This window comes from Xiphophorus hellerii, chromosome 5, assembly GCF_003331165.1.
Source record: "Xiphophorus hellerii strain 12219 chromosome 5, Xiphophorus_hellerii-4.1, whole genome shotgun sequence".
NCBI classification, from domain to species: Eukaryota; Metazoa; Chordata; class Actinopteri; order Cyprinodontiformes; family Poeciliidae; genus Xiphophorus; species Xiphophorus hellerii.
The window spans coordinates 21,067,659-21,082,123 of NC_045676.1; the positions used below are offsets into that span (position 1 = coordinate 21,067,659).

The following is a 14,465-nucleotide window of genomic DNA, read 5'->3' on the forward strand; positions in this document are numbered from 1 at the left end:
AAATGAACATTTTTGAGTGATCTAGTCAAACTCTGGATATGCATCCCTCTGTGATATTATGACATGACCTTAAAAAGGTACAAAATAATAATAAATAATAAGGTACATAAAAATCTACATGTATTCAAAGTACAGCGCTTGTATTTCTCTGGATTCAGTCAGTGAGCCATTCTTCTCAGAGACAAATCCTTCACCTTTCAAGTGTCTGGCTGAGTGTGTTGTGGCATAAGAACAAACTTCCTAATATTATAACTTGTAATCACTTGTAGTTAAGGCAGACGTGTGCCATTATTATACTGTGGAAACAGTTAAAAAGAAGAATAAAATTCACATGCAACCAGATGGCTGGTGATGACTTTACTGCCATAGGAGACCATTTGGAAAACTTGATGCAATGGAAAACATGTACATCAGGGCTAATGTTGCACGTATTACCATGACTAAGAGGAGAAATCTTAACAACGGGAGTGAGCCTGAACTCCCGCTACGCCTGGGAGAGGGGGATCATGACAGAATATGAGTGGAGTGCTGGGACAGATGGAAAGAAACTGCTGATGGCCAGATGTGTAGACTTTCATAGCTTTTCCTCAATCTGCTGCTGAGGGCATGTTTCTCTTTCTTCACACACACCCTTACAAGCCTATTAATAATAATTGTGACATTAACTCTTGTAATAAATGGATGTGAGAATAAAGACGACAGGCTAATTAATAAATATGGAACTTTTAGGGGATGATAAATGCTCAACAGGTAGTCAAAGCATGTGTGAAAACACAAACTCTGCACACTCTTCAAGGAGAAATTCCCTAAAAACAACAACAAAACAAGAAATATGCTCTAATGACAGCTGTGGCTTCTGCCTGCTGGGATGACACATCTGAAGATCTGCATAATTTTCCCATGTAACACCAGTTATCATGTAGAAATGCTGCCTTTTGTCAAAGTCTAGCTCCTGGCTCATTCTGTTCTGGATCGAATTGCTGCTCGAACTTTCCTCAGACGCACTGCCTCATATAGCATCAGTTGGCACTCATGCGGCAGTCTTACACAAGGCAAGGCGGCCTTGCCAACTCACAGAGATCCACTCAGACATGCATGCTTCTCATAACTAAAGAGGGAATGAAAATACGGTGATTAGGTAGGAGAAAGTATGTGGATGTCGAATCTGGAGGTTACAGAACTATACAGTGTAGAGAGAATGAGCCAGAGACGGGAGTTGTCTAATCTGCCCCTTACGGGCTCATATCAGTAATCGGAGGGTTAGGTGCTGTGGAAATTTTATATATTTTTTTTAGAGATGTTCCAATAAATCAGTGAGAAATCAACATCACCTAATTTCCTGTTGACCAGCTCTGATAAGAGATCAGCAGGTACAGATTTTACAATCAAAATTCTTAAGAGATAAACCAATCAATCTGTCAATTTTTCCTTTATTGTCCATGAGTTGTTGAAAAGTGACATATTAAAATTGTATTAGAGATAAATTAATCAATCACCAGAGTCAAACGGCCAGATTGTCCTATCAAATCTTGAAAACACTTATTATTGTTCCTGTTAAATACATGCTAGAAGAAGCACTTTCACAATTTTTGATCTATCGATGTATCAACTAAAAACCTGTATTATGATTCACTTTTTTGACTTTCAGAAGAAATGGATAAAAGTTAGAGATGATTCATAAATAGTAATCCTTAATTTTTTTGGTTCTATGTTGGATTCTAATCTGTTACTTTAATTTAGGAACACTGCAGTACTTTTTTTTTCTCATGTTTGTATTACAGTCGGAAAAATAAGTTCTGTATCTGTCATTATTGGAAACAGCTGGTAAGTTCTCAAAGAAAGCCCGAACTCGGTATCAACCAAGAAAAGCCTGACTGGTGCATCTCAAAATTTTACTTCCTATTTTTTAAATTCATTACATCTCAGGTTGTTCTTCAATACAATATATTATGTAATATGTCCTGGAGGCATTGTTTTCTGGTGGATTAGAAAGTTATTACCTCTGTTGAAAATCCTCCATCACATTTTTCTCACCTCTGATGTGGTATAGTCCTTATGAAGAATCAATAGGTCAAATCAAATCTCCACAAAAACCTATAATTGGTATTGGTATGATCAGACAGGAAAAGTCTGATCATAGCATCTCTACGGTATTTTTTTCCTAATCGTTAAATGCATCAAAGCTAAAAGATAACTACATTTTAGGTGAGTGTTAGGGGTATTTAATTTGACGCATACATCTTCTGTAATCTTGACATTCCTTCATTTTGTGTTCTATTCAATTCTACTATATTTACCAAAGAACATGAAGCACATTTTTTCCTTTTTTATATAATTCCTAGAATTAATGACTGGAATCTGTAGATCAGATCTGAAAGACACTGATATTGACATGGCAAAGCCTGATTGGTTTCTCTCAACCACAAAGAGATTTGACGTTCTGAAACAGATGAGCAAAGCGCCCACGTCTAATAGATGAAAAGAAAAAGAGGTGTTTTAACAATGAAGCACAACTGGATGAGTTAGTGTGGACGCAGCATGAAAAGGTTCTAACATGACTAATCCGGAGTTGCTGTTATGTAATTCATGTGCAGCACAGTAATTCAATGCAGCGCATCATAACAACACCCTAATGTGCTGTAATTTCTCCTAATTTCCCTCAAGATCCAAATGAAGAGTAGACTGGTGTATCAGATAAATCCACACCACTATGTAATGCCATACCCAACAAACTGCGATGCACTTTGTTATCTGACTGCTTTTCATCTGCACCAGCATTAACTTCATCAGTAACCTGATCTACAGAAGCTCGGCTGTTAGGTCAGACCACACCGGCCAGCCTTCGCTTCTCTGGTGCCTCAAATGACCCTGTCGCCAGTATCACTTGGTTCTCTGCTGTCGTTATGATTTAAGTTTTTATCTATTTGAATAGATAAAAATAGGTAATGCAGATGCATTTTGGTTATCTGGGGATGCTATATTAAGTCTGATGTATGATAGGGTAATTTTTTTCATTTCTTGTTTTTGTCTGTAAAGCCTGGGGAAGAAAACAAGTGCTGCTGGTTGTGTTTAAAAATGTAATGGTGTTTTTGTGGAGCATGTGATTTGTATGCGGCCATCTTGTTTTGTATGTGGCGTGTCGTACAAGTCCATGTAGCCTGGGCGCCAGAGGTGCATGACACTTAAGTACAATTAATTTTTCAGTCTAGAAGTGATGATTTAATAATGTGATATAAAAATTCATTAGATTTAAGGAATGTAGTCTATAGTACAGATGCTAACATTTCAATGGAGCCTGTTAGTTGTCATTAAGCAATGTTATTAAATGCTAATAAAACAGATACAACAGAATGAATGACAGGGTTTCAGTGAGATTTGGTATGCTAAATTTGAAACTTTTCAAAATATTTGTGACATGTATTATTTATATTTAAGAATGTTATTAATTCTGAGAAATAGCATATTCCTTTTATAGCTTAACTTACAAAATAGTCTAAATAAGTTAAATATACAGCTGCATATTGTTTTATTAACTAATGAAATTCCTTTCTTGAAGCCAAACCCAGTTAAATATACACTTCTTCTGAGTTTATAGTGGACATGCAAAGAACAATTCTACTGTGATTGCCAAAACATTTAGTTGTTTTAATTTTTTCCTTATTTAACAAAGGAAGCCCTTTGAATCCTAAAATATCATTTTAAAAGCTTGCCTTGGCAAATAAGACAGCATATAAAGGCAGCACTAAAAAGCAATTAAAAAACTCATAAAATTGGTTAGACGTTACAAAATGTCACTAAAAATATCCCAGAACTCAAATGAGACCAGTGACACAAGCAATAGTTCAATACAGTTAAAATATTTGCATCCAGATATTTAGTTCTCTAAAATTGTTAACATCTGTTTAAATTTGCTCAATGAAATGAGTTCCTTTATATTCTGGAGTTGATTACACAGATAAGCAGCAAACAGAGAGAGGCAACATCCAATAAACCAGCTTGATTTATTGTTACAAATAGATGAAGTATGAAGCAATAAATGAATAATCCATACTCAACATATTGATTGATCAAATTTAAGACCTAGTATGGGAAATCCGGAGGTACCGGAGACTTTTAGCCCTCTGGGTTCCCTTCAGTTTCAGCTCCACCTTTAAGGACTGGAGTTGTCAAAAAGTAGAGTTATTTAACCTATCTCAAATATGCAAATAAAATAGACATTAACTTGCAAAGAAAGAGGAAAAAAACAGCACTATGGTATGAGTCATAGGACCCAACAAAATTGAAAGGACACAGACTGTTCCGTTTCATGTTCAAAGCATATGAAAGACTTAAAGAAAAAACACTAATTTCATCCAAAATAGCCAAACTCAGCCCATGTTTATGCAATTTGCAACGAAACAACTTGTTGTGAAATTAAAAATAAGCAAGAAAAAGTCAATGGACTGGATGGAAGTATAAGATTTTTTTAATACCCAGCAGAAACTGCGGTATTAGCTGATTTGTTCATAGGTATGAAGATTTGTCCTCATGTTTAATTTGACGACTCTAATTCCTCTGCACTCATCAAAACCAACCCTGCAAATTAGGTTATGTTTCAGTTTGGCATTGCCCAGACAGTGCTGCTGAGCTGTGCATAAACTGTTGACTTGAAATACCAAATAGACCCTGACAGGTATAGACTACAACCCCAGACAGTGGCTCTGCTGTCCAGGCATCTTCACAGCTGCTATCTTGTGAAAGGATTTTTTTTTTTTCCCCCCCTACTTTCTCCCCTTTTCGCCCTTCCCTGCAACCACACTGCCCTGGAGTGAACTGATTCCACTCTGCTTTGGCATATCTTTTTTTTTCCTGTGAAGAAAGGAAGTCTGGCGTTCATTCTACAGATGCACTGGATGACTAAAAGGGAGCATGCTTTGCATCTTGCTCATGTAAGACAATCATTTTCTTCCAGAGGAGCCCGACAACGATCAAAAATTCATTCAGAGGCCCTGCAGAGCGATTGTCTCCACACACACAAAAAACCAGAGATCTAAGCCGAAGATGTTTTACCCAGCCTGCCAACCGCTACATCCTTCCCCCCGATGAGGTCCTTTACACCGAGCATAAGATGCGACCACACGGTCACAGCGCTGCTGTCTTACCGGCTGCTGTATGTGACGAGACGTCCCCCTCCCCGGAGGAGGAAGATGCTGCTGCTGGCCGGGCTGCCGCTGCTGCTGGTCTCCGCGCTGGAGATACTCGCTGCCGGCGGCTCTGCTGCCCGCCACCCGGTCCCTCTTCTCTCGCACGCTGGAGCCTGCGTTTTCTCGCTCTTCGCCGGAGTCGAGGGAGCTGAAGTTCCACACAATGAGGGTCTGCACCAGCAGCACGGTGAGGGCTGCGATCAGGGCGGACCGAGACCGACGGGCCAGCTTGCGAGCACAGGAGCCGCCGACCATGTTCGCACGCCGCGCTGCACAGAGCTGGAGGAGCGTCTGTGGCTCTGAGCGAGCGAGCGAGCAGGGGAGACGGGATGAGAAGAGTGGAAGTACTGAGGGAGGCAGAGGAGGAGGAGGAGGTGGTGGTGTTGGTGGAGGGAGGCTGAGCTTTATGGTGGCGGCGGAGGCGAGGAGGAGCGTCGGGAAGGAGAGACAGGGGGGCCACCGTGTGGTGAAACCCGACAGAAGTGATGCTCCGGGCGCTTGGAGTCCACTTCCAGTTCAATCTCCGTGAGACGGAAATTAGTCCACGTTTTAATCTACCAAAAGAAGAATTTGGATAATATCAAATACGTACAGGTAATTGCAAATATGGAAATGTTCACTTTGCGTTATTAGAAGGCAGAAAATTGCAGAATTACTGGGCCTGTAGGGCTTCTTGACAGTCAAGTTAACTGATGTCAATAGAGGCATTGACTGTGGGGTCCCTAGTTTTATTATGTTGCCTTGGGCAGCTTTATTAATTCATATCAGTCAACTTTCTATTGGGCTAAACGGCAAAAAAAAGGGGGGGTTTTCTCCAATAAACCTTCAGTCAGGTAAAAAGGATTTTCTCTCTTACAGGTTGCCTCTTTATTTGAAGAAGCAACCACTAGATCATCAAGCAAAGATAGCCCGACCAAATACAAAATGCTGCTTAAAATGCCAACTTAATTTATTAAGTGGAAAAAATGCTACCCAAGCAAACCTAACCACAAAGTAAAAATAATCATTTTTTAATTAAACGTAATTAAACCTCTTTATTGGTTTTAATCGTGAATTAATTGGGAAGAACATGATGTTTTTTGCAAAGCTAAGTCAAACAACAGCTCTGATCACTGCCATATAACTTCATTAGGCCAACAAAGAAACATCAACACACCATGACCTAATCTAAAGAAATTCAAAAATGCATGAGAAAGTATTTTACATCAGATGGAGAGAAGGTGATTTCTAACCAATCCTTTGGAGCTCAAGGGAACTGCAGTAACAGCCATTAACCACTAATGAACAGGGAGCAGTGATTCCTTCACATGGTGTTGATAGTGGAATGGTTCGGGACTGTTTTGCTGCTTTACAACTTCTGCCTGTTGTTATTGATGGAACTGTATGAATTATTGTCTGGCCCTGAAGAAAAATATCCAGTCATCAGTTTGACCTAAGTCTCAAGTGAACTTGGGTTATGCAGCAGGACAATGAAGCACACCAGCAATTCCCCCTTTAAATTCTTCAAAACAAAACAAAATAAATGGACATTTCTGGCTTGGTCTAGTCAGGTTCTGGACTTAAATCCAATTGGGATGCAGTGGCGTTCCCTTAGACAGGCTTTACATAGACAAGAGAGCCAAACCTCCTTCACAGCAATGTAAAAAAGACTCATCACCAGTTACTGCAAACACATTCTAGGCTTTGTTGCTGCCAATGGTGGCACAACTAGTCATTAAGATTGGGATTCAATTACTTTTAAACATATGGGCAGCTTGGTTTGGATAACTTTTTTTCCCTCAATATAAGAAATCATAATTTCAGTCTGTAGTTTACTCTCTTTATCTTGTCTAAAATTAACATTTGTTTGATCATCTGGAACACTTAACTGTGACCAAAAAAAAAAAAAACAGAAGACATCTGATAGAGGCAAATGCCAGTGGAACAAAAGCTTAATGTTCTCAAGTCATCAGTAAAGAAAGTAGGTTTTAAATAATACTCGTTGCCCATTTATACTCATTCTGTAGTAAATGTTTCACATTTGTTATCGGTAATGATTGACCAACATTAATTAGACTAAATCTGTTGTAAAATGGCAGTAATCTGCTTCAGACTTGGCCCCTCGGTGACAGGCCATTAGCTCAAATATGGGAGGTACTTTGGATGGTCGTCTACAACAGGTGAGATACAAACAGCTCATCATTTCCCAATGGAAGTGTTCCCTAACCCTGTTCCTAAGGGAACACTAGGCAGCATGTTTTGGATGTGTCCAAAATCATCAAATGGTCATTATTACCTCCCCCAAGATTCCATAATGTTCTGCAGAAATCCATAAATGAACACCTCATTTAAATCAAGTGGCAGTAGGGAAACACCTAAAACATGCAGATGTAGGAATGAAGACTACTGCTCTACAAAACTCAGCCTCAGAAAAGTTGCCACTGAATTCTGAATATGTTGTGAATTCAAATGATGTTTTCACTTGTTCCAGCTGACCATTTTCACCATTTGAGTTCTATATACTTAGCTGTCAGTAATGTCTTTCTTTACATGTGCATCATTTTCTTATTTCTTTCACTGTTTCATCCTTGTTGGCTCATATATTACCTCCAGTGTTATTGTGTTGAGTTAGTATGAGGTCAACTGCCTCTGCAGTGCTTTTCCAGCTTTCAGGTTTCAGCTCATCACCCTTCCCCTTTCCTTCTTGTCAGCTACATAAATAAGTTTATAATGAATGAAGGGCTTTTACAATTTTCTTGTTTTCAGTTTAACTTTGTTCCTTTTTTTTCAATCAAGCAATCTGCATACATTTCACATAAATAAAAGAGGCCGTCCTCCTGTTCGGAGTGCTTTGTTGATTATCTTTACTACTAAGTCCAATTTACATTGACATTTCTTAAGTATTCAGAGCCTAATATAGCTCTTTGACAGTGTGTAGGACATCTTCTTGAAAGTAACTCTTTTTGAAAGGGCAAGCTTCAGAACTGCATTCATTTCCAGCACTTTTTATTGTTACTCAGTTAGGGAACAGATCCAGAATCTGGATTCATCAAAGACTTTGGCGTCATTTTCTTAATATAATTTACTTTTGATACTGTTAGTTATAATTCTTTAACGCTGGTTTGTTCTATGTTTACCACTTCCAGCTTTCCATTTATTCTGACTTGCGCTCCCTTTTCGTTTTGTCATATTACTTTGCTGAAATATTGGCACCACTAGTGAAAATAGAGAAAAGCCTTAAGGGAAATTTTAGAAAAACAGATTCAAATTAAAGATTGGATTTAGGGCGTGCCGTGGTGGCGTAGGGGTTAGCGCGACCCGTATTTGGAGGCCTTGAGTCCTCGATGCGGCCGTCGCGGGTTCGACTCCCGGACCCGACGACATTTGCCGCATGTCTTTCCCCGTTTCCTGTCAGCCTACTGTCGTATAAGGGACACTAGAGCCCACAAAAGACCCCCTGGAGGGGTAAAAAAAAAAAGATTGGATTTAGGCCCTGCACTAAATGATTAAGTCTTAAAATAAATTAAGCTTTTAGTGCAGACAAATAGATCTAGGTAAATTGAATACACTCATTCAGTTGGTACTTTACTATATTGAAAACAAAAATCATGAAAAAAAAACCTTTGTTGTCTGTCATTGCTTTAAAACAAATCACAACATATGGAAGAATTTTGAACTGTCAGTATAACTGAATGAGCTCTGACAAATACAACCATTTTCAAAGACTTTTTTCTTCACAAATTGGGCACATTTTCAGGTAAGTGGTTGCTACAAAGGCCTCAGTCTTTGTGTCTGCCTCCCTTGCCCTTCTCCTGAAGCCGTTCATGGTTCTCAGGTTTGGCAATCATATAAACAGAGTCACAATATCTCCTGCAGCAGGCCCTTTTTCTACACAGCAGGCATTTTGACTTGTCATGGTAGGAAAGGCAAAGGTGTTACTAAAAACATTAAGCCATGGCTCACTGCAAGTCAAGTCTCTCAAAAAGTCCCCGCAGTAAGCCAACGTGAATGGCCAGCAGAATCATCAGAGTGAAAGGCTGTCATTTTATGCCTCTTAAAGCAGGGACACACATAAGCTTAACATTGTACATGTCGCCTGTCCTGTTTTATCAGAGTGACACTATTTGAAGACAATGTAAGGTCCTAAAGGATTGTGTTTTCTGGCCAAACCAGGTGTTTCTGTTCCCTAAAGCTACCAATTTACAGCATCAGTTCATTCATCCATTGTCAGTACCTGCTTATCTTGGCTGGGGGGCTTGTGTATTTCAGTATTTCAAATGGTCATTGGGCGAGGGGCTGGGTGCGCCACCGAGAATTCACCAGTCCATCAGAAAGGCACACAATGAGAACACACACATACATAGGGAGAATATGCAAACTAGATGGAGAAAGACCTCAGGCCTGGATTCAAACTCAGCAACCATGTACAACAACAAGACAATAACCAACATTTTTAGCCTAGACTGAGCTTCTCTTCCAGTTACCATTAACAATATATGTTGCCTTATTTCAGTGTACTCCTTACATGTTTGTACATTGTGTCAGGTCACATTCAAAGTCTGTGGGTTAAACTCTCCATCTATTTGGACTGAGCACTGGTACTTGTTTAGAAAGCAATGGGATTTTTATTCTATACAATAAAGCCAAAAATAAGGAGGAAAGCCAAAATGTTCTTCCACGTTAAGCCTTTTTCAAGTTTCAAGCAGAAGAAATTAATGAGAACTTGACATGTATGAATACTTTTGCATACTCACTACAAGTATCGCCTGCCCTTCTTAACCCAAAAGCATGATTGTTTGCCATAGTGCCTATCCTGTCTGTTTCCTTTGCATAATCTCGCCACTTAAAAGTACCACTGTCTAAAAAAGATCAGAGACTGACAAAGAATTTTTAAGCGTTTCCACAATGTTAACATGCAGCATCTGTGCCCAATTTCAGCACGATTCACATTATGTCATTTTACTGCACACTATAATTTCCTTGGCTCAATGTACACGTGTTAGGCCCGGGAGGAAAATTTCCCCTCGGTTGAGGCTGCAGCTCACGCCAAGCTGACTGACAGCACCGCTGGTTCTGCGGTGGCTCACAATACATGGAGCTTTCCTGCTTCAGTTCATGTTACTTCTCACTCCAGGAAAAATCCAGAAAGATGGAAAATCTCTCTAGTTTTCACTCCATATTTCTTGTCGCGTCAAGTGCACTGCGGTTGTTACCAGCATCACTTTAGGAGAATAATAGTCAAGCCAAGCTGCCTCATCCACTGTCTACTTTAAAAATAAGGTGAAAAACCCAAATAATTAAAAGCTTTTTTGTGAATGTTTTAGAAGGCGCTTTGTGTAACCCAAAAGTATGTTTTTCATGTCTATAAAAAACAAGTATGATTTCAAATGATCCTACTGCTATCACTATCACTATAACTGTTAAATGTCAAGTTTGATTTCTCCCAGGTGTCAGTGTGTTTTGTCAGTTTTTTGCATGTTGGACTCGTTGGGCCTGGTGAGGTTATTGGAGCTTTAACATCACCTTCCTTTTCGCTGACATTTAATTGATGAACTCTCAGTTTGCAGTTTGAATTAAGCACAGAAAATCACAGGCGTGGAGGATTTTTCTTCATTTTCTTATTTTGTTATTTTTGACGTAAATACGTTTGCAGCATGAACACCATGCTGTGTTTTATATGTAAGCAGACATGACATACAAAGGACAGTGACGTCAGACATAAGCTAAAAACTATAGGACGCCCTCTGCATGCATGTTTTTCTAGCATATCAAAGCATATGGATGTCTAAAATCCATTTTACCCATAGTACCGTATTCAAGCAACATGTCTAAACACTTAAAGACTAATGAAAATATATTTTAAACCTCCTGTAAAATGTAATTTAAATGCAAGAAATTCTTGGAGAGGGATATAGGAAACAAAGGAGTGTAAGCTTTTATAACAGTGACACACACTGGGCCCAGGTGTCCCAATCAATGTCATGATGGCCTCCTGACGCTCCAGCATAGATTGAAATCAGATAGATTTTATTGTGCAGAAGAAGAATGTGGCGCTCACCATCTAGGTGTTTTTTTTATTGGGTGAGATGGCTCTGTGTCCTTTATGTAAGCAATGCTAAAACATATTGCACATCACAGAAGATTTGATTCACATCCTTAAATATGTGCTTAGCTAAATAGCCCTTTCTGTCTTTATTAATTGCCTTTAACCATCTCAAGTTCGAAACGGAAAATAATTTGAATACTTATTTGGAATAATAAGTATTCCAAATAATAATACTTGGAATACTTATTATTTGGGGAATAAGTATTCCACTTATTCCCTAAATAAGTGGAATACTAAAGCTCCATAATTCTACACTGGACAAAGGCTATTTGAAACTCAATGTTGTATTTATAAAACTTCTACTCTATTCTATTCTAGTTTATCTTCTGATAGTGTCACAACAACTGAGTGAAAGTGAGTTTATTTTATGAAACACCTTAAACACACTTTCTCTGTGACCTCATAAGAGCAAATCATCAGCAATCAACCAAGATATTAATACATTTAGTTTATTGTTGTTTTCAGTCTCCACATACCTGAACATTCATTTGTTCCAAGCATTGTATTCAAGCATGGATGTACTGGGCAGGGATTGGACCATTCACAAACGACACTGGTTCCGTCACCCAGAGAATGATGTGTTGGTCCAAATCGTGTGTTCCTTCCCAATGTGGAGAGATCTGCCATATATTCACAATTAACTTCTGTATTTTAGATTTTTAAAGGGGTATTAAGATACCTGTACCGTGGACAATGAAGTCTTGGAAAGTCCAGAATTTTTCAATGAGAAAGAATCCTGAATTAATTACATTTACCATCATGGGGCCAGAATAAATAGTTAATGGAAGTTCCAGTGGTACTAGAGTTTTGAGCTCTTGTCAAAGTGGTGTAGGTCTTTCATTTACCTTTTTCTCTTTATTTTGCATAGATACATCTGCCAGTAGATCAGGGTGATGGGTGAATATTTACTTAATGCCCAAAATCCAGATCCAAGCAAATTTCTTCTGATGTTCTCTTGTTTTCAGAGTTCTGCGACATCATAGGCAGATATTCCTAATATTAATAAGTCAAATTATGCTAAATCAGATTATTCTCAACCAGTATGACATAAAATAGCACAGTCCTACGTTTGTTTTCTGTCTTTGATACACAATGTGTTGCAGCAATCATATAATTTTGCCTGACTACACAACGACAGTAGCAATTGCTTCCTGACAAATTGATAGCTGGTTATGTTTATTGAAGGGCAAAATAACATAACTCGGGGAAGAAAACAATAAAATTGCTAGATGCAGATTCCAACACCCAGCAATGTTTTGCATATATTGCCCCTCGGACTGGGAAGTAAATTACACACTGTGGTGGCTATTGAAACACAGAAATAGGAAGTATTATTTTGAGCCACACATTGTGGGTTTCATCTTCAGGGATCACATTACTGACACACAGACAAAGCAAATGCAGAGTCCAAAACAAGAGTCTGATAGCAGACAAAGGAAGCTGCTTCTCACAGACAGCGAGTTGCTAACCTTGTCACTTTTGATTCAACAGTGTAATTAGACATTCTAGTCAGTTTCTGAGTTACAGAAGTTTGTTTTTATTGCTGCACATTTAAAGACTGTTAAATTTGGTCTGATGGACAAAAAGAGAGAAATAAAAATCTCACTCAATATACTAAAGAGGAGTACTCAAATTACAGGGCCTTGCAAATGCATTTATACCTATTAAACTAAAAAAACACACATTTAGGTTACAACACCAAAACTATCTTTGTATTTGTATTCAGACTCCCTGGGTCAATTATTTGTAGAGACAATTTTTGCTGCAGTTACAGCTGCAAGTCTGGTGGCATATGTTTCAACCAGCTTTGCAAATTTAAAGACTTAAGCTTTTGCCTATTCTCCTTTGCACAATAGCTCAAGCACAGTCAGATGAGATGGAGATTCTCAATTGGATTTGGATCTGGACTTTGACTGGTCCATTAGAAGACATAACTATGCATCAATCACAACTATTCAGTTGTATCTCTGCCTGGATGTAAAAAGTTGTTGTCCTGCTACAAGCAGAACCTTCGTCCCAGACTCAAGTCTTCGGCAGCCTCTAATAGAGTAGTCTCAAACCCCAGTCCTGCAACTTTTAGGTGTTTTTCCGCTTCAGCACACCTGACTCTAATAGAAGCTCATTAGTTGTAGAATTATTATTAGCTGTAGAGCTTGACTGCATGCTAGCTAGGCAGTTTTGCCATTTAACACAAATGCGTAGGACAAGGGACACATCTAAAAGTTGCACGACTCTGGCCCTTGAGGACTGCAGTTTGAGACCACTGCTGTAACATAAATACGCAAAGCTCAATCGTACTACATATCCCACAATGCACTCACAACACAGCTTTTACCCCTTCGGTTGGGAAAAGGAGCACAGAGGCCTGTCTTACATTTAGCTTCACCAACTTTCCGTCTGCCATGACCAACTTCCCTTCTTGAAGACAAGAACATCCAAAGCATGAGCTGTGGATCTCTGCATCTCTTCCAGTTACCATGGGCCTCTTGGCTGCTTCTCTGGTTAATGTTCTTCTTCGCTTGACCTATCAGTTTACGTTGACAGCTATATGTTGGTAGATTTATAGTTGCACCATATTGCTTCCATTGTCAGATGATGGATTGAACAGAGCTCTGAGACGCATGAAGCCTGGGATATTGCTTTGTATCCCAACTCTGATTTAAACTTCTCCACTTTCTCCGTGACCTGCCCGAGGTTTTCCTCGGTCTTCGCAATGCTGTTTGTTCTCCAGCGTTCTCCGACAAACCTCTGAGGTCTTCACAGAACAGGTAAATTTACACTGAGATTAGCTGGGCACCCTTTCCAAATTAGGTGACCTCTAATATTGTTGTTCACAGTGGATATTTTTTAAGGGATAGTCAATTAAAGAGAGATGAATACAAATACTTAGCACGGTTTTGACATCTGTATTATTTAAATTATAAACTACATAATATTTTACTTCAACTTGATGCCTGAAGACCCATTATGCATCCTTTTAAAGAAGGATAGGTCTATGGGTTGTACAAGACATGTTTTTATTTTTACTTTTTGCACAAAATTGTTCTTAGATAAAGTGATTTCACCTGGTCAGTTCTGCCTTTGTTGAGCCTTTTTCAGAACGAACAGTTTCCTCAACTTTTTGGGCTTTTTTACTTAGGCTCCCTTAAGCACTACTGTGTTCGTCTGTCAAATATAATCCAAATAAAATACATCAA

The 14,465-nt window shown here is 38.9% G+C and overlaps 1 protein-coding gene across 1 annotated transcript in view; it reads right to left on the reverse strand.

Moving 5' to 3' along the window:
- The window catches only part of LOC116720185 (xylosyltransferase 1-like), a 108,660-nt gene extending 100,676 nt beyond the window's left edge, over positions 1-7,984 (reverse strand). The window contains exon 1 of the mRNA XM_032563311.1: positions 5,142-7,984. Within this exon, the coding sequence (XP_032419202.1) occupies positions 5,142-5,438 (297 nt within the window). The 5' untranslated portion in view covers positions 5,439-7,984. The remainder of the gene's footprint in view (positions 1-5,141) is intronic.
- Positions 7,985-14,465: the final 6,481 nt, after the last annotated feature.